The sequence below is a fragment of the Eptesicus fuscus genome, chromosome 17, assembly GCF_027574615.1.
Source record: "Eptesicus fuscus isolate TK198812 chromosome 17, DD_ASM_mEF_20220401, whole genome shotgun sequence".
In the NCBI taxonomy this organism is placed as follows: domain Eukaryota; kingdom Metazoa; phylum Chordata; class Mammalia; order Chiroptera; family Vespertilionidae; genus Eptesicus; species Eptesicus fuscus.
Window position 1 is genome coordinate 2836218 of NC_072489.1, and position 18055 is coordinate 2854272.

At 42.0% G+C, this 18055-nt stretch overlaps 1 protein-coding gene across 8 annotated transcripts in view; it reads left to right on the plus strand.

Annotated features, from left to right (window-relative positions):
• The first annotated feature begins 14632 nt into the window (after nucleotides 1-14632).
• The window catches only part of SHLD2 (shieldin complex subunit 2), a 74342-nt gene continuing 70919 nt past the window's right edge, over nucleotides 14633-18055 (plus strand). For 6 of the 8 annotated variants that reach the window (XM_054728861.1, XM_054728863.1, XM_008149072.3 and 3 more), the window contains exon 1: nucleotides 14633-16157. In XM_054728861.1, coding sequence (XP_054584836.1) covers nucleotides 14633-16157 — 1525 coding nt within the window. The remainder of the gene's footprint in view (nucleotides 16158-18055) is intronic. The other 2 variants (XM_054728865.1, XM_054728866.1) reach the window with 1 other exon arrangement.

Genomic DNA, 18055 nt, shown 5'->3' on the forward strand with positions numbered 1-18055 from the left:
TAAATCACTTCTAAATAGTAAAGCAACTGTAAAGCATTTCTAACTAGTAAAATTACTTTTTCAGATGCTAACTAAGTTGTGGTAAGACGGAGAGTCTCAGCCGTGGTTTATGGCATTCTAAAGTGTCCAGTTCTTTTGCAAACAACATAATAATAAATATCAAGAACCATATGACCCAATAATCCAAATGCATGGGAATTTATCACAAAAATAATTGAAAATTGATGCTAACTGCCCCAAATTATTTATTACAGCAATGGCTATAATAGTGACAGTTTAGAGCAAATTAATGAACTAAAGAGTAGTGGCTAACTAAATTAGATTCATTATTAAAATATTAGGCTAGCAGTAAAAATGATTAGGAAGAGTATAGTTGACCATATATGGATTGAAACAAAATACAAAATTACTTCAATTTTATGGTTACAACTGTATAAAAATACACAGTTAAAAAAAGACTTCAAGAAAATACAATGGGTTGGTTTTTGTTTGTGTCACCAAGTATGTATGTGTAGAGTTTCACTTTTTTTCTTTCTTATTGAATTTATTGGGGTGACATTGATTAATGAAATTATATAGGTTTCAAGTGTCATTATGTAATATATCTTCTGCATATTGCACTGTGTGTTTACCACCCTGTCAAGTCTCCTTCTGGCATCATTTATCTTCCCTATTCCCTCTTCTATGTCCCCTCATCCTCTTTCCCTCTGGTTAGAGTTTCTGAGGTTTAACACTAACGTTGTTTGGGTAATTACTCTTTGCCCATTTTGCAAATACTGTCAGATAGTAATTGATGTTGTTCTCATTTGACAGATAAAGAAGCTTAATCCCCACTTGACATGTAAAGAAATTTAATTTTTTATTATGGATGTTTTTAAAATATACAGAAAAAGAAAGACTAGTGTAATGAACCCATGTAACTATCATCTCGCTTCAACAATTTCAAGTTTACATTTTTAGTAAGTTGCAGAGTTGGGTTTTAACAAATTACATCCATCTTACTTCAAAATCCATGTTTTTAATTATAGTCCTGTGCTGCCTTATTATTTTATCCTTTGATGCTATTGAATAACTGTATGATGCTTAGTGTTTTGGATAAGAGAGAATGGAGAGACATTTAACAGTGAGTTTTTAGTTTGGTAATAGGATAGATAAAGCACTGTCTTTTCACTACATATATTTTGTAATAAGCATTTTTAGTTGCAGTGTTCTCTGCAAAGACAAAACCTGCTGATACAGGTCGTCCTGTTTTATAAATCTTTGACCCATTCATCAGACTCTGACCACTCTAAAGATAAAGGATTATGGTTGTATTGGTCTTTCCGACTGAAGTGGCCTTCTGCAGATTGGGAAATTGTATAATTATTAACCCTGGTAATGGATATGAGCTTGAAGTTTCACCTGGTATCTTAATGAGCTTTAACCCTCTGAGTACACCCAAAACATATCTAGAATCATTGAAATATATCAGTTGTCCATAACTGAACTCTGCAGTCTGTGATTTTTGTTTTGATAATAATTTTATTTCCCCTGGCCCTCAGCACATTTTATTCCTGCCCTGCTCATACACTCACAGCAGCCTTAGGTATAAAGACTTTAAAAAAAATTACTCTGTTTTGAATTAACAGGACCATACTTTTTAGTCAGTTATTTTGTGGAGATGCCCCATGCCTCTAGGGGTGTATATTTAGACAAATAACTGAAGGCATGCTGAAGTAATTATTATGTACAAATGACTTGTGTCTATAGAACTTTGATTTGCTTTAGTCATCTCTTATTCTGGGAGATCATCCCTGAACTCTCAAGACTGCTTTGTGTCATCCATGTTTTCACCATCCCCCTGCCTAGAGAGCAAACTTTAATCCAAGGACCCTATAAATCTAGTCTGGATATAGGGTCATTTAGTTAGATTTTCCATTCAATTAAGAGGCTAAGGGACATTTGATATCTTGCTTCTCTCCATATGTTGTCAATTTGGCTCAAATAAACTTACAAAAAAAGGAAAAAAAGAAAGAGCCCAGCTTGTGTGGCTCAGTGGTTGAGCATAATCCATGAATTAGGAGATCATGGTTCGATTCCCAGTCAGGGCACATTCCTGGGTGTGGGCTCGATCCCCAGTAGGGGGCGTGCAGAAGGCAGCCGATTAAAGATTCTCCTCATCATTGATGTTTTTATCTCTCTTTCCCTCTCCCTTCCTCTCTGAAATACATTAAAAAAACCCAAACATATTAAAAAAAAAGAAAGGCTACATAAAAAGAACATTGCTTTTTTTAATCTACTGTGATTGTCTCAAATAAAGTGATATTAAAAATATGTCTGATGTTAGGGGGTGTGGTTGGTTCAGTTATATATTGGTAAAGTATAATTGGGTATTTAGTAGTTAAATGAATAGGATTAGATAAATTCTGCAGAGTTGTGTGGAATGAAAAGAATAGATGGGCCAAAGAAGAAAAGAGAAAAATCGGAGAGGTAGAACTAGTTAGGAAAGTGGAGTGTTCTAGAAACTCAGGACAGTTACACAATTGTCAGGCATTGTGAGTAGTCAAGTACTGTGAGTACTTACACAATTTGGACTTCACTATTGTCTTAATAGAGATGGCAAATGGAAGTCAGATTGCAGGGCATTTAGGACACAGAAGCAGCGAGTGTCTTACACTCATGAGACATTTTGGAGGTTACCTGTAGCAGGCCTTTCCCTTGGGTAAGACAACTTAAGACTGCTTTCCTGGGTCATGCGTGGGCGTGGGAGATCGGGACGACTCAGGGCCTGTATTGTACTCCTTTTTTTTCTGAATATTTAAATTCAGTTTTAAAATTTTGTCACTAAAATTGCAGATAATGGTTGAGTTGCTCCAGGCTTCTCCCTTGTAAGGACACCCTATATTTAATCCTGTGATAGCTCAATATTACTGTTTTATGATTGTCATTTTATCTCTTCCATTGGACTGTTAAAGATCCTTGTGGTTATTGTTGAGTTCCCAGTTCCTAGCATAATGCCTGGCATATAGCATTGAGTTGATATTGGTTACATGAGTGACTGAATGAATAAACCAATAATTACTTGTCTTTTAAACACAAAAGAATTCCAATTTGATGGTCTCACAGATTCAAAAAAGTAGAATGTTTTAAGAAAACGAGGGTTTGATAAATAATTTCAAATGGCAGTCGGACAAAGATTGAAAAATGCCCTTTGGATTTGGCTGTTACAGGTTGTAAGCTTCCATAGCAAAATAGTGTCATAGCAAAATGATTGGAGTAAGAGCCATATTTAAATGGGTAAAAGGAAAAATGGGAAGTGAGAACAAGGACAAGCAACATAGAAGTTTTTTTTTTAAAGATTTGAAGCTAAAGGGGAAGATACCATTGGAGAGAAACAAAGATTTGAGACAGGGGAGGTCATTATCATAGTAAGTTTATGCATTTAATTTGAATATATCTAAGTATTCCCACCTACCTGTCAATATAATATATTCTTGCTCTTGGTTTTGAGATCTTTTGAACTTAAAGGTTTTTGCTGTGCTGTTTAGGGCCCTCTTGTGGCCAATCTAATAAATGACATGTAAATTAGATCTGGTATACTAACATGTCTTAGGCAATTTATTCTTTCTATAAGGATTAGATGAGGGTGAGATATGTGGTTATAGCAGTTAATGATGCTTAGTCCTCTTCGATTTGTTATGGGTCAAAACTTGACCTAAGCTTACTATAATTTTTTTTCCTTGGTAATAATTCCGTTACTAACTATTTGAACATTGCAGTGTATCTTTGTTTTAGTTGCTAATACAATAATAGTTGCTAATACATTATTCTTAATGTTGCTTCTCAATGTTTTTTATTCTAGGGTTTTAAGAAACAGAATATTTAAAATAATATAGGAACACCTCTATAACCACACCTAGTTAAAAACATACACATATTCAATACATTCTCTTACCTCCCTCACAAAGGTAAGCATGATTCTGAATTTGGTGTTTTATTCTCAGGCCCATTTTAAAAGTCAGTATATTGATATATACTTCAAATTGTTCCTTTCATTTAAAATTATGTCTATAGGGGATTCCAAAATGGTGGCGGAGTAAGTGGAAGCCACACTGACACGCTCCCAGGACCAAACTGGAAATACAACTAAAACACAGAAGAACCATCCTGAAAATCATCTGAGGACTAGGTGGAGAGAACCCTGATAACTGAGGACGGAAAGGGGAGACCGCCCAGAGACTGGTAGGAAGGGTGGAGGCGTGGAAGGGCTGGCTGGGCTCCCACAGACAGCAGCGGAAGTCCCAGAGGGCTGTCTCAGCTGTCGGGGTTCCCCCTGAGAACTCTGGGGTCTGAACCCCAAGCTGGGCTCCCGAGCCCAGAGCACCAGAACGGAGAGAGGTGCCCGCACTGAGTATAACGTTAGCCGTGGGTTTGTCATACATTGCCTTATATAATGTTGCGGTATGGTCCCTCTTCTCACTTTGCTGAGAGTTTTTATCATAAATGGTTGCTGGGTTTTATCAAATGCTTTTTCCGCATCTATTGATATGATCATGTGATTTTGAACCTTCATTTTGTTTATGTGGTGTACCACATTAATTGATTTGCGGATATTGTAACAACTTGGCATCCCAGGAATAAATCTCACTTGATCATGGTGTATGATCTTTTTAATTTGTTGCAGGATTCAGTTTGCTAATATACATATTTTTAATTTTTATTGATTGACTTGAGAGGCAGAGAGAGAGAGAAAGAGAGAGAGAGAGAGAGAGAGAGAGAGAGAGAGAGAGAGAGAGAGAGAGAAACATTTATTTGTTGTTTCACTTATTGATTGATTCTTATATCTGCCCTGACTGGGTATTGAACCCACAACTTTGGGACGACACTCTAAGGAGCTGAGCTACTCAGCCAGGACCATCAATCTGTTTAGATTTTTTGTTTCTTCTTGATTCAGTTTTGGAAGATTGTATGTTTCTAGTAATTTATTATTTATCACATTGTTGAATTTGTTGGCATATTGTCATTTATGATATTTTCTTACAATTCTTTGTATTTCTGAAGTGTCAGTTGTTATTTGTCCTTTTTCGTTTCTGATTTTATTTATTTGGATCCTCTTTTTAAATTTTTTAAAAATTAGGTATTTATTGTTGAAAGTATTACATATGTCACCCTTTCCTCCCTTAGATCCCATCTAGCCTGCCCCTACCCCAGGCCTTCACCACTCTATTGTCTGTGTCCATGGGTGATGCATATATGCAGACAAGTTCTTTGGTTGATTTCTTCCCACCCACCCACCCTCCCTCGCTTTCCCTCTGAGATTCCACAGTCTGTTTCATGCTTCTGTGTCTCGACCTATTTTACCTGGATCTAAATGTATCTGTAAACATTGCTATGAACTATTTTATTGATCAGTTTATTTTATTCATTAGATTCCACATAAGAATGAGATCATGTGATACTTGTCTTTCTCTGACTGGCTTATTTCATTTAGCATAATACTCTCCAAGTCCCTCCATGCTGTCTCAAAGGGTAAGAGATCCTTCTTTTTTACTGCTGCATAGTATTCCATTGTGTAAATGTACCACAGCTTTTTAAAAAACATTTTTATTTCAATAAAAACTATTTTAAATATAATGTTACATGCAATAAACATTAATATTTCAAGAAAAATTATTTTAAATATAATAATATTACATGCAATAAGCATTAATATTTCAAGATTTTAAATATAATAATATTACCAAAAATGTACTAACATAATATAATATCACAAAAGTTGTAGGAAATATTAAAAATCTGTAAATAACAGGATTACTTCTATTATATTCTAAAATATTTCTTTTCTCTGGCTCTATTTTTGTTCATCAGTTTATGTTGTTCATTATATTCCACAAATGAATGAGATCATGTGATATTTATCTTTCTCCAACTGGCTTATTTCACGTAGCATAATAAGCTGTTTTCCAGTTCCATTCATGCTCTTGCAAATGATAAGACTTCCTTCTCTTTTACAGCAGCGTAGTATTCCATTGTGTAGATGTACCACAGTTTTCTAATTCATTCATCTGCTGATGGGCACTTGGTTGTTTCCAAATCTTAGCTATGGTGAATTGTGCTGCTATGAACATAGGGGTGCATATATCCTATCTGATTGGTGTTTCTGATTTCTTGGGACATATTCCTAGAAGTGGGATCACTGGGTCAAATGGCAGTTCCATTTTTAATTTTTTGAGGAAACTCCATACCGTTTTCCATAGTGGCTGCACCAGTCTGCATTCCCACCAGCAGTGCACTATGGTTCCCATTTCTTTACATTCTTGCCAGCACTTGTCACTTGTTGATTTGTTGATGGTAGCCATTCTGACAGGGGTGAGGTGACACCTCATTGTCATTTTATTTCTCTGATGATCAGTGACTTTGAGCATCTATAATTCTGTAACAATAAAAGCATAATATGCTAATTAGAAAGGACGACCTTACGGATGACCTTCTGGATGAGAGATTTAAAACAAATACGTGAAAAATTTATATGGAACCAAATGAGGGAAGCCCAAGTCCTGGGTGCCTGCTGGGGGCCGGAGAGAAGCCCGAGTCCTGGGTGCCAGAGGGAAGCCAGTGCCGGCAGCCAGGGGAAGAAAGGCCTACTCTTGCACAAATTTTGTGCATCGGGCCTCTAGTTTTTTCATACGTCTTTTGGCCATCTGTCTGTCCACTTTGGAGAAGTGTCTCTTTTTTAATTGGATTGTTTTTCTTTTGTTAAGTTGTGTGAGTTCCTTATATGTATTGGATATTAAACCTTTATTAGGTGTACCATTGCCAAAGATGTTCTTCCATAAAGTGACTCACTTTTCATTTTGTTGATGGTTACTTTTGATATGCAGAAGCTTTTTATTTTGATGTAGTCCCATTTATTTATTTTTCTCAGTTTCCTTTGCCCTAGGAAATGTATCTGTAAACATTGCTATGAGAGATGTCTGAGATTTCGCTGCCTGTGGTATCTTCTAGGATTTTTATGGTTTCATGACTTACATTTAAGTCTTTTATCCATTTTGAGTTCATTCTTGTGTATGGTGTCAGATGGTGGTCTAGTTTCTCTCTCTCTCTCTCTCTCTCTCTCTCTCTCTCTCTCTCTCTCTCGTTCTCTCTCTCTTTGCATGTATCTGTCCAATTTTCCCAGCACCATTTATTGATGAGACTGTCTTGACTCCATCGTATATTCTTGCTTCCTTTGGCAAATTTTTTTCTTAGGTGTTTTTTTTGTTTGTTTGTTAATCCTCACCTGAGGATATTTTTCTTTTGATATTTTAGAGAGAGGGAAAGACAGAGAGAAACATCGATGTGAGAGAAACACATTGATTGATTGCCTCCTGAACGTGCCCTGACTAAGGCCTGGGCTGGGGAGGAGCCTGCAAGCATGATAAGTGCCCTTGACCCGAATGGAGCAGAGTTGGTCCGCTGGCCAACACTCTATCCACTGAACCAAACCGGCTAGGGCCTTTGTCAAATATTAATTGAGTGTAATGGCTTGGGTAGATTTCTGGGGTCTCTGTTCTGTTCCATTGATATATATGTCTGTTCTTGTGCCAGTACTAGGCAGTTTTTTTTTTTTAATAATATCTATTGATTTCAGAGAGGAAGGGAGAGGGAGATAGAAACATCAATGATGAGAGAGAATCATTGATTGGCTGCCTCCTGCACCTCCCCCAATGGGGATCAAGCCTGCAACCCAGGCATGTGCCCTTGACCGGAATCGAACCCGGGACCCTTCAGTCCTCAGGCTGACACTCCTCTGAGCCAAACCGGCTAGGGCTAGGCAGTTTTGAGTACAGTGGCTTTGTAGTATAACTTGATATCTGGTATTGTAATCCCTCCAACTTTGTTCTTTGTTCTCAATATTGCTGTTGTTATTCAGGGTCTTTTTTGGTTCCATATAAATTTTTCACGTATTTGTTTTAGATCTTTAAAATATGCTGTTGGTATTTTAATAGGGATTGCATTGAATCCGTAGGTTGCTTTGGGTAGTATGGACATTTTAATGATGTTAATTCTACCAGTCCATGAACGTGGTATATTCTTCCACTTGTTTTTTTTTTTTTTTTAAATATATATTTTATTGATTTTTTACAGAGAGGAAGGGAGAGGGATAGAGAGTTAGAAACATCGATGAGAGAGAAACATCGATCAGCTGCCTCCTGCACACCCCCTACTGGGGATGTGCCCGCAACCAAGGTACATGCCCTTGACCGGAATCGAACCTGGGACCCTTCAGTCCGCAGGCTGATGCTCTATCCACTGAGCCAAACCAGTCAGGGCTCTTCCACTTGTTTATACCTTCCTCTATTATTATTATTTTTTGTTTCTTGATGAATCTCATTAAAGATTTGTCAATCTGTTTATCTTTTCAAAGAGGCAGCTCTTGGTTTCATTGATCTTTTGTATTGCTTTTTAGTCTCTATGTCAGTGGTCACTAACCTTTCGGACCTCACAGACCACCAGTGTTCTGTGGACCACCGGTTGGCGACCGCTGAGCCAAACCGGTTTCGGCTCAAATAGATTCTTGATTCCTTGCTCTCTCTTCTTCTTCTTCCAGTACCTATGATGCAGATGTTGTCACACTTCATGTTGTCCCATATTTAGAAAAAAAAAAAATGTTTTTCTGTCTAATTGGTTGTTTTCTGTTACCTTGTCTTCCAAGTTGCTGATTCAGTTTTCTGCTACATGTAGCCTGCTGTTGATTCCTTCTAGTCATTCTTCATTCCCAATATTGTATTTTCACTTCTGACTGGTTCTTTTACATGTTTTATATATTTTTAAAAAATGTTTGGTATCTCTATGTCTAATTTCTCACTAAGTTCCTTGAGCATTTTCATAACCATTGTTTTGAACTCCATCTGGTAAATTGCTTATCTCCATTTATTCTATTCTGTTTTTGGGATTTCTCCTGTTCTTTCATTTGGGGCATTGGTTCTTTATCCCCTCGTTTTGGCTGCCTCTTTGTATTTGTTTCTGTGTACGAGGTAGATCTGTAATCCCTCCCAGGCTTCATCTGGTGTCCTGTGGGGCTCAGGGGCTTAGTCTCCACTCCCTGAGCGAGGTGCTTCAGGAATGTGCCTTGTGTGGGTTATGTGAGCCTTCCTATTGTTTTTGAGTCTTAATTGCTGTTGGCCCACTTGTGGGTGGGGTTGCCCCTCTGGCTGGATCAATGCCAAGTGAAATGTATGAGCTGCTCTGTGGGGGGTTGATTCACCCCAACAGGTTTTGGTGACTGCTGAGAATGCCCTAGTGTGTGCCATTTGGGGAGCTCATTGGATCGTGTTCTAAAATGGTCTGAACCACTGGGTGTGTTGTTTCTGAGGCCACTTGAGAGGGGATCAAGTGCTGGTTAATGTTAGGCCCTGCCTGTGATCAGTCTGGCTACCTGTTTGGAGTTACAAAGTGATCCACATTTTGTGGCTGCCTCTGCTGGGCATGGGTGTGCGTGGGAAGGGCCTAGCTGTGCCCAAGGCTGGTTTCCACCATCACCGAGCCTGGGGTGCAAAAGACCCAAGGCTCCCAGAGATCAACCCTCACCTCTTAGCTGCCTGGTAGGCTTAGTAACTGCAAGAGCCTCTGGTGGTATGTGTGTTGCATAAGTCACCAGATAGGGACAAGTGGCACATATTCAAACTTGATACCAGTTCTGGGTTTGAGGCCACTCAGCCACAGTCTCAGGGTACACCAAGGTCAGCTGCCACCTGCCAGAGTCACTGGAGCTTTTGGTGGGCAGGGTCTCAGTGATTCTTTAGGGTGAGGCCAGCAGTGTTCATCAAGCCCAAACAGACCAAGGTTTGGCTGTGTGAACGGAGGGCTCTGCACAGGAAAGGTGGCACTAGTCTGGTGTGTGAGGGAATAATGGCTCTGCTCAAGAACCACACAACTCATTTTTTCCTAGTTTGCCCCGACCTCCTGGAGAGTCTTGATGTCACACTTCATGTTGTCCCATATTTAGAAAATACCAGGGATGGGGCAGGAAGGTAGAGTGGGGGTGGTGGTGGCAATAGTTTGGCCACAGCCTGCTGTCACTATTGCAAGCTCAGCAGGGAGGGGCCAGCAGGAGTTGGGAGTGTAGGGTGAAGCTGGTGGTTCTCCCATGGTGGGGCTAGTGGATCTCCCTTGTGGGGAATGTGGTGCCACTGATCTGGCCCATGGTGATGGTGATGGGGGGGCCCTATACCCTGTTGAAGCACACTATAGGGGGAGGGGAAATGGTTTTTGCCCCAGAGCAACACAAGTATGTCTCTGATCCTCCCCAAATTCACCCTCAAGATCCCACCAAAAAAGTCTGAATCAGGCAGCGCCTCCCTCTGCAGGGTGTGAGCTCAGACAGAGGGAGCACCAGGGGGCTGGAGGGTGGGGCTTGTGCAGTACCCCCAGGTTGATGCAGTTTGCAAGGGAATATTTGACTCAAGGAAAAATGGCGTTTGGGGGGTGTGGGAGAAGGACTCAGCACAAGGACCCTGATGGCTATCTCTTCAGCTCCCTCCCCAGAGCCACACAACCCAGTCTGTCTTCACAGGACTCCAGTTCGCTCTGAACCACCTTCCCTCAACCAGGGTCAAGGGTGAGTGGCTGCCAGCAAGATTTTGTGCACTGGCCCTTTAAGCGGGCACCTGGTTTTCTAGCCGAATCCTGTCTCTCCCTGGTGGACAGAATCCCTGCTGATTTTCACAGCCAGATATTATGTGGGTGCCTCTACTGGCTCTGTTGCTTCAGGCTGGGGAGACTTGCTGGTGGTTGACACCCCACATTATTCAGGGGGAAACTTTGCAGCTGAGATGTCCATTTGGATTCTCAGTGGCTGCCTGTGGGAGTGGATCCAGTCCTTTCCGCCTTCCTCCCATTCTCAATGCGGCTTCTTCTGTAAGTCCTTGGTTATAGGACTTCTCTTCAGCTAGTCTCCAGTTGGTTATTCAAGTTGACTGTTCTGTATTTTAGTTGTAATTTCAGTTCTGGTCTGTGTGGAGGTGAGTGTAACTTCCACCTACTCCATCACCATCTTCTTCCTCTCATTTATTTAAGAGAATCTTTACATGAGCATTTTTCTGGATATTTTTATTTATCTTTTTTTTTTCCCCACCCCATACCCTTACCCCCCGCACGCCCTCCCCAGCCCCCCGCCACTGTCTTCATCCATAGGTGTAAGATTTTTGTCCAGTCTCTTCCTGCACCCCTTAGACCCCCTCCCCCCTGAGAATTGTCCGTCGCCTCCCTTTCTATGTCCCTGATTCTATTATATTCACCAGTCCATTCTGTTCTTCAAATTTTTTATTCACTTGATTTTTAGATTCACTTGTTGGTAGGTATGTATTTGATGTCTTTTTGTTGTTCATAATTTTTACTTTTACCTTTTTTTTCTTCTTCCTCTTCCTAAAGAATACCCTTCAGCATTTCATGTAATCCTGGTTTGGTGGTGATGAACTCCTTTAGCTTTTTCTTGCCTGTGAAGCTCTTCGTCTGACCTTCAATTCTGAATGATAGCTTTGCTGGGTAGAGTAATCTTGGTTGTAGGTTCTTGCTGTTCATCACTTTGAATATTTCTTGCCACTCCCGTCTGGCCTGCATAGTTTCTGTTGAGAAATCAGCTGACAGTCGTAAGGGTACTCCCTTGTAGGTAACTAACTGTTTTTCTCTTGCTGCTTTCAAGATTCTCTCTTTGTCTTTTGCCCTTGGCATTTTAATTATGATGTGTCTTGGAGTGGTCCTCTTTGGATTTCTCTTGTTTGGGGTTCTTTGTGCTTCCTGGACTTGTAAGTCTATTTCTTTCACCAGGTGGGGGAAGTTTTCTGTCATTATTTCTTCAAATAGGTTTTCAGCATCTTGCTCTCTCTCTTCTTCTGGCACCCCAAAAATTCTGATGTTGGTACGCTTGAAGTTGTCCCAGAGGCTCCTTACGCTATCCTCACACTTTTGGATTCTTCTTACTTTCCTTCTCTCTGGTTGGGTGTTTTTTGCTTCCTCATGTTCCAGATCTTTGGTTTGACTCTTGGGGTACAGTGATCTACAGTTGATTTTCTGTATATTCTTTATTTCAGACAGTGTATGCATAATTTCTGACTGGTCCTTTTCCATTTTTTTGGTATTCTCATTAAGGTCCTTGAAGGTCTCTGCAAGTTTCTCAGTGGTTTTTAGAAGATTCTTGAGTAACCGTATAAATGTGGTTCTGAACACTGTGTCGTCCATTAGTTTACTTTCCTCCATCTCTTCTATTCGTGACCTGCTTCGGTGTCTCCACATTTTGGCTGCCTCTCTGTGTTGATGGAGTGGCTTTGTGTGGTCAGTGACCTATAGGAACCGGTAGTTCAGCTTCCCCAATCACCCTTGGTGGTCGCTCTTGGTACCCCCCTTTGTGGGCTGAGAGCAAAGTCTTGGTGTTGTTAAGCCTTGATTGCTGTTGGTACACTGGGAGGATTTGACCTCCAGGCCAATTGGCTGTGAGGATCAGCTGTGTCTACGCTGGGAGACAGCCTTATTCAACTAGACTTGCAAAATTGTAAAAGCCTCTGTGCTCAGCTTGGATGGGGCGGAGTTTCAGGGTGGAGCCTACAGCCTTGGCTTCCCGTCAGCCCCGCCCTATGAGGTTCCTGGGTCTCAGTGTCCCTCAGTGTCCCTCTGTACTCCCTGCAAGCACCTCTGAGAGAAAGGCGCCCTGGAGTTTCGCCCACTGCCAAACAGTCTAGTCTCTCCCCCAATGAATCTGGATTCCCAGATTCTCGCCCGGAACTGGGTTTCAGTGCAGTCGGAACTGGGGCTCAGCGCAGTCTGGAGCTTTTGTCTCCTTCCTGCTAAGGCAATTCAGCGGCACAGTCAACAGTCCGTCCTCTGCGCGCATTCACGTGCGTGCCTCCAGAGCTCTGCCTTTCGCAGCTCCCCTGAGTTTCCGCCTTACAGCCCAGATTCCCCCAGTATGAGCCTGACTTCCCAGGGTCTCGCCCAGAACTGGGGTTCAGTGCAGTTGGAGCTGGGGTTCAGCACAATCTGGAGCTTTTATCTCCTTCCCGCTAGAGAACGCCGGCCAGGCACTCAGCCGCCCGTCCTCTCCGGCTCAGTCCTCCCCACATGCGCGCGCACCCGTGTCTCCGCTCCTGTCTCCGTACCTCAGGCTTTTACAGCGCCTCTGATTTTCCTTGTGGTTTTCTCTTTCCTTCTAGTTGTAGGCGTTTCAGTCAGCCAGCTTTCCTGTGGTTCTGGATGATGTCTGTTTTGTCTTTTAGTTGTATTTTTGAAATTGTTGTGCGAGGCTGCAGTTTGGGTGTTTACCTATGCCGCCATCTTGGTTTCTCTATTTTTATTTATCTTAACTCACCTCCATTAATTGTGTTTTTGATGAGTTATTTTTATTTCATTTGCTATTGGTATATTATTAACTTACTATCTACACTAATAAAAGAGATATGTAAATTAACTGTTACTTCACAATGCCCACCAGCCAATTAGGAGTGAGTATGCAAATTAGTGGGACAAAGATGGCAGTGGCCATGGAGTGAGCCAGCCAGAGCAGGCGGGAGGCTTGGGTCACCCCTGGTGATGGAGGAAGCCAAGATTCCCGCCCGCCTGGGCCGGCTGCCTAAGGAGGGGCCTGTGGGCGGCGGCTACAGAGCCGGTCCGGCCTGAGTGCGTAGGAGGTTTGGGTCACAGGGGGCGAACCAAGCTTCCTGCCCACCCTGGCCAGCCGCTGAAGGAGGGGCATGTGGGCGGCGGCCATGGAGCCTGCCTGAGCATGGGAGACTTGGGTTGCCCAAGGGAGGGGCCTGCAAACGGCCCTCAGCCCCTCACCCAGGCTGGCCATGCCCCCATGGGGTGAGGGTCCCTGCTTGGGAGGCATGGCCAGCCTGCAAACAGCCATCAGCCCCTCACCCAGGTTGGCCATGCCCCCAGCAGGGACCCTGGCCTGCAAACTGCCTCAGCCCCTTGCCCAGGTTGATACCGTTCCCAGTGGGACCCCTACCCCATTGGGGGCATGGCCAGCCTGCAAACCACGACAGGCCCCTTGCCCAGGCCACCCTGTCCCCCCAAGGGAACCCCTACCCTGATCCGGGACACCCTTCAGGGCAAACCAGCCAGCCCCACCCATGCACCAGGCCTCTATCTATACTAATAAAAGGATAATATGCTAATTAGACTGGGAGACCTTCCAGGAGACCTTCCAGATGTTCTTCTGGACAAAGCCATGGTGGCGGGGCCGAGGTAGAGGCAGTTAGGGGCCAAGAGGGAAGGACAGTTGTGGGTGATCAGGCCAGGATGGGACGGCAGTTGTGGGTGATCAGGCTGGTGGTGGGGGGGGCGTTGGAGGTGATCAGGCCGGCAGTGTGGGGGAGCAGTTGGGGGTGAGCAGGCCAGCAGGCAGAGTGGTTAGGGGCAATCAGGTGGGCAGGCAGGTGAGTGGTTAGGAGCCAGCAGTCCCTGATTGTGAGAGGGATGTCCGCCTGCCCACAGGGATCGGGCCTAAACTGGCAGTCAGACATCACTCGAGGGGTCCCAGATTGGAGAGGGTACAGGCCAGGCTGAAGGACACCCCCCCCCCGCCCCGTGCATGAATTTCATGCACCGGGCCACTAGTCAAGATATAAAAATGTGATAAAATACTCATTTTAGATTTTTCATTTTTTCAGAAACCATGAATAGAGGCTCTGAAATCCACATTTTTTGGGGTGCTCCAATTGGTCCATTGAAAATGATGGTATCACAGGAACCAACTTCTTTAATGTCCACTACTGACCCCTGGAAAAAAGTTCAGCTTTTATACAATCAACATTCTTTACATCTGAAGGATGAAAAATGCAAGAATAAAAATGTGGAAGATTATCAAATCCTAGAAGCTGCTGCCCCTCCAGATCTTCTTAATGGTCGTTTTTTAGGAAGCTCTCTGAGTAGATCTGTTTCTGTGAAAGATGACTGTATACACTGTGTTTCTGAAACACAGACTCAAAAATTCCAGAAGAGTCACCCCTTAGGGATGAGTGACATAACCAAATCTGATGTCCAAATATGTGGATGTAAGGACCAAGTTCAGCATTTAACTGGAGAAGAAGAATATCAGAAGCTTTTCAGTGAAAATAAGAAAATCACAGTTGAACAGCATAAACATCAATCAAATGTATGTAGTCAAAATGTCCAAAAACATTTATTTCAGTTAGACCATAAGTGTGCAGCTGCGTGGGATTTGGTGTGTAATACTGAGCAGATTAATACAGGGCCTGGAACTCTTGGCATGAGGTGTATACCAACAGAGCATCATGGAACTCAAAACCAGGGTCTGGAAAAGAGCTCCTTGACCACACGAGATAAGACCAGGACTGCGGGAGCAGTTGGGAAGGTCTCAGACCTTACGGCATCTACTGAAACGGAATTCCTCAGTATAATGACCTCCAGCCAACTTGCTTTTTTAGCTCAAAGGACCAATAAAGGGAAGAGTTCTATAAATAAAGGGACAGTGAACACGGAGGTTGAAGCTGAAGCAAGTCCTGGGGAAATAAAAATAACTAAAGATAATTTGATTCAACCTGATGATGATTTTGTAGAAAGATATGAAAGTAGACAAAACCAAGCATATTCCCTTGAACTTTTCAGTCCTGTTTTTCCTGAAACAAAAAGTAGCCACATTCACATAAAGTCTGATAAAGGTCTTAAAGAAAATGTGGAATCTCAAGAACTTTTCAGTTTTGAAGATAAACTGCCATCAAATGAGATATGTATTGAGTCATGTAGGTCCGGAATCCTGTGTTCTCAAGTAAATGCCTCCCACAAAAGTCGTATGAAATGGAATTGTACCTCTGAAGATAAATCCGGCCATCTCAAAGTCCTCCAAGTTTCTAAGAAAATTAAGTTGGTTTCTAATGCAGGAGGTCCTACTACAGCAAAAGACCAGAGGAGTGTGTCGGAATTCAAGGGTATTAAAAAAACATCATTAATAAGAAATTGTGATTCCAAAAGTCAGAAGTATAATTGTTTAGTCATGGTGCTATCTCCATGTCATGTGAAAGAAATAAGTATAAAATCTGGTCCAAATTCAGGCTCTAAAGTGCCTTTAGCAACAGTTGTGGTAATTGACCAGTCTGAAATTAAGAAGAAGGTTTTTCTGTGGAGGACTGCTGCGTTTTGGGCCCTTACAGTGTTCCTTGGAGATGTAATTTTGCTCACAGGTGAGGCCATTGTGGAATAGTCGTAGTGAGTTTATAAAGCTGCAAGCTTTTCCCTCCTGCTGGAGGGCTCCCTCTTTCCCCTGCCTGTCTGGGCTCCATGTGACCGATCCCTTCACAGCTTCTGGGCTGGCCTCCTCACTGCTGCCTGGCATTCTCTGCATTGCCATTTCTGGCCTGTGTCCCAGCCTTCTCAGCTCTGCCCCTCCTTTCCACTCATCTCTCTGCCAAGCCTTCCCTGGTTGTTCCTCCTACTCAGTCATTATGTTAGCATTTAGGTCACATCATCAGGCTTTTTCTCTGTTTTCTTATGGTTATGTCTATGTATGTCTTACTTCCAATCCTTTTCTTAAACTCTATTAAGCAGTTTTATGATGAAAAGACAGCATTTCTACTACTTTACTCAATCCCTAATAATGCTGTGCACATTATATTCTTTTTTTTAAATTGAGGTATTATATGTGTACATATCTTACCATTGCCCCCCCCACACCCCACACCCATACATGCCCTCACCCCCCAGAGTTTTGCGTCCATTGTTTATGCTTATATGCATGCATATAAGTCCTTCGTTTGATTTCTTATCTCCCCCATATATTCTTATTGAGGGAACTGATATAGAATTTCTATTGCACTTTTAAATTATTGAAATTCTATTAATCACATTTGGAAATATGGAAAGGGAAACTCCTGCTTTTATACCAACCTCATATAACCACCAGTGGAGTTTTAGAATGTTACTGGGTGTCTTTCCTATGCTTCTTAAAATTTGTATGTATGCATATATAAAAGCTGATATTTATTGGGAATTTACTGTGTATCAAACCCTGTTTTATACTTTACATGTATATCAACTCTTTACAACTCTATGAGGAAGGTCCTGGTTATTATTCCCACTTTTCAGTTTGAGGAAACAAACCCAGAGAAGTGTGCCCAATGCCACATTTCTAGGAAGTGGCAAAGCCAGGACGATTTCACCTGGACTCCAGAATCCTCACCTGATTGTTGGGATCATAAAGAACTCAGTGTTTTTGTCCTGCTTTTTTGCCTGCCACAAGAAATTTAATATTTTGTTACATTTCCTTATTGATTTAAAATCAATGCACAGTTTATTAGAGCAGAGATATCAGCCGTTTTAATATATTTTTACATTTCCTTATTGATTTAAAATCAATGCACAGTGTACTGGAGCAGAGATATCAGTCATTTTAAGAAATGGAGGAAGTTGATTCTACAGAGAGAATGTGATAGAGAGGAGGGAGAGCTTAGAAAAAGAAAACTATCAGTAGTTTCTACTAAACAGTGTGCTGGGGGAATGAGAACCTGAGCTAATATACCCTGGTAGTTAAGATGGTTAGGTGCTGTCTCCAATAAAGAGACAACCATGGGCTTGTAACTAACAGACTTAGCATAGTCTTGTCCCACTGGCAATATCACCTTATTTGCTGGCAAATCAATTAATCTAACTCCTTTTGTTCTGATTCAGTGCTCACCGAGTAGCTAGCCCTTTATGGCCGTGATTTGGCTTCCCAGGTGTAAAACTTCCCCAAGGTGTCAGATGTAAACAGTAGTAGTGGCAGGCTGTGGGACATTGAAGAGGCAGAGTTAACAGTAGGGTGTTGTTACAAAGGTGGGAAGCGAGGTAGAAGTTCAGGATGACCTCACCTTTTAGTTTAACTGGCTAGCAGCATAGTGCCAACAAATGAAATGGATAATCTGAGAAGAAAAGCAGGTTTGAGCCATACTGAGTTTGGGGAGCCAATAGGATATCCATTTAGGGATGTCCATTAGGGAGTTGCAGATAAATGGGTAAAAGGATTTGAAACTGAGGTCTGGAATTAAAGTCAGAAGTGATAACTTGGAATTTATGGTTCTTTGTTTTTCTTTCTTATTATCTCCAA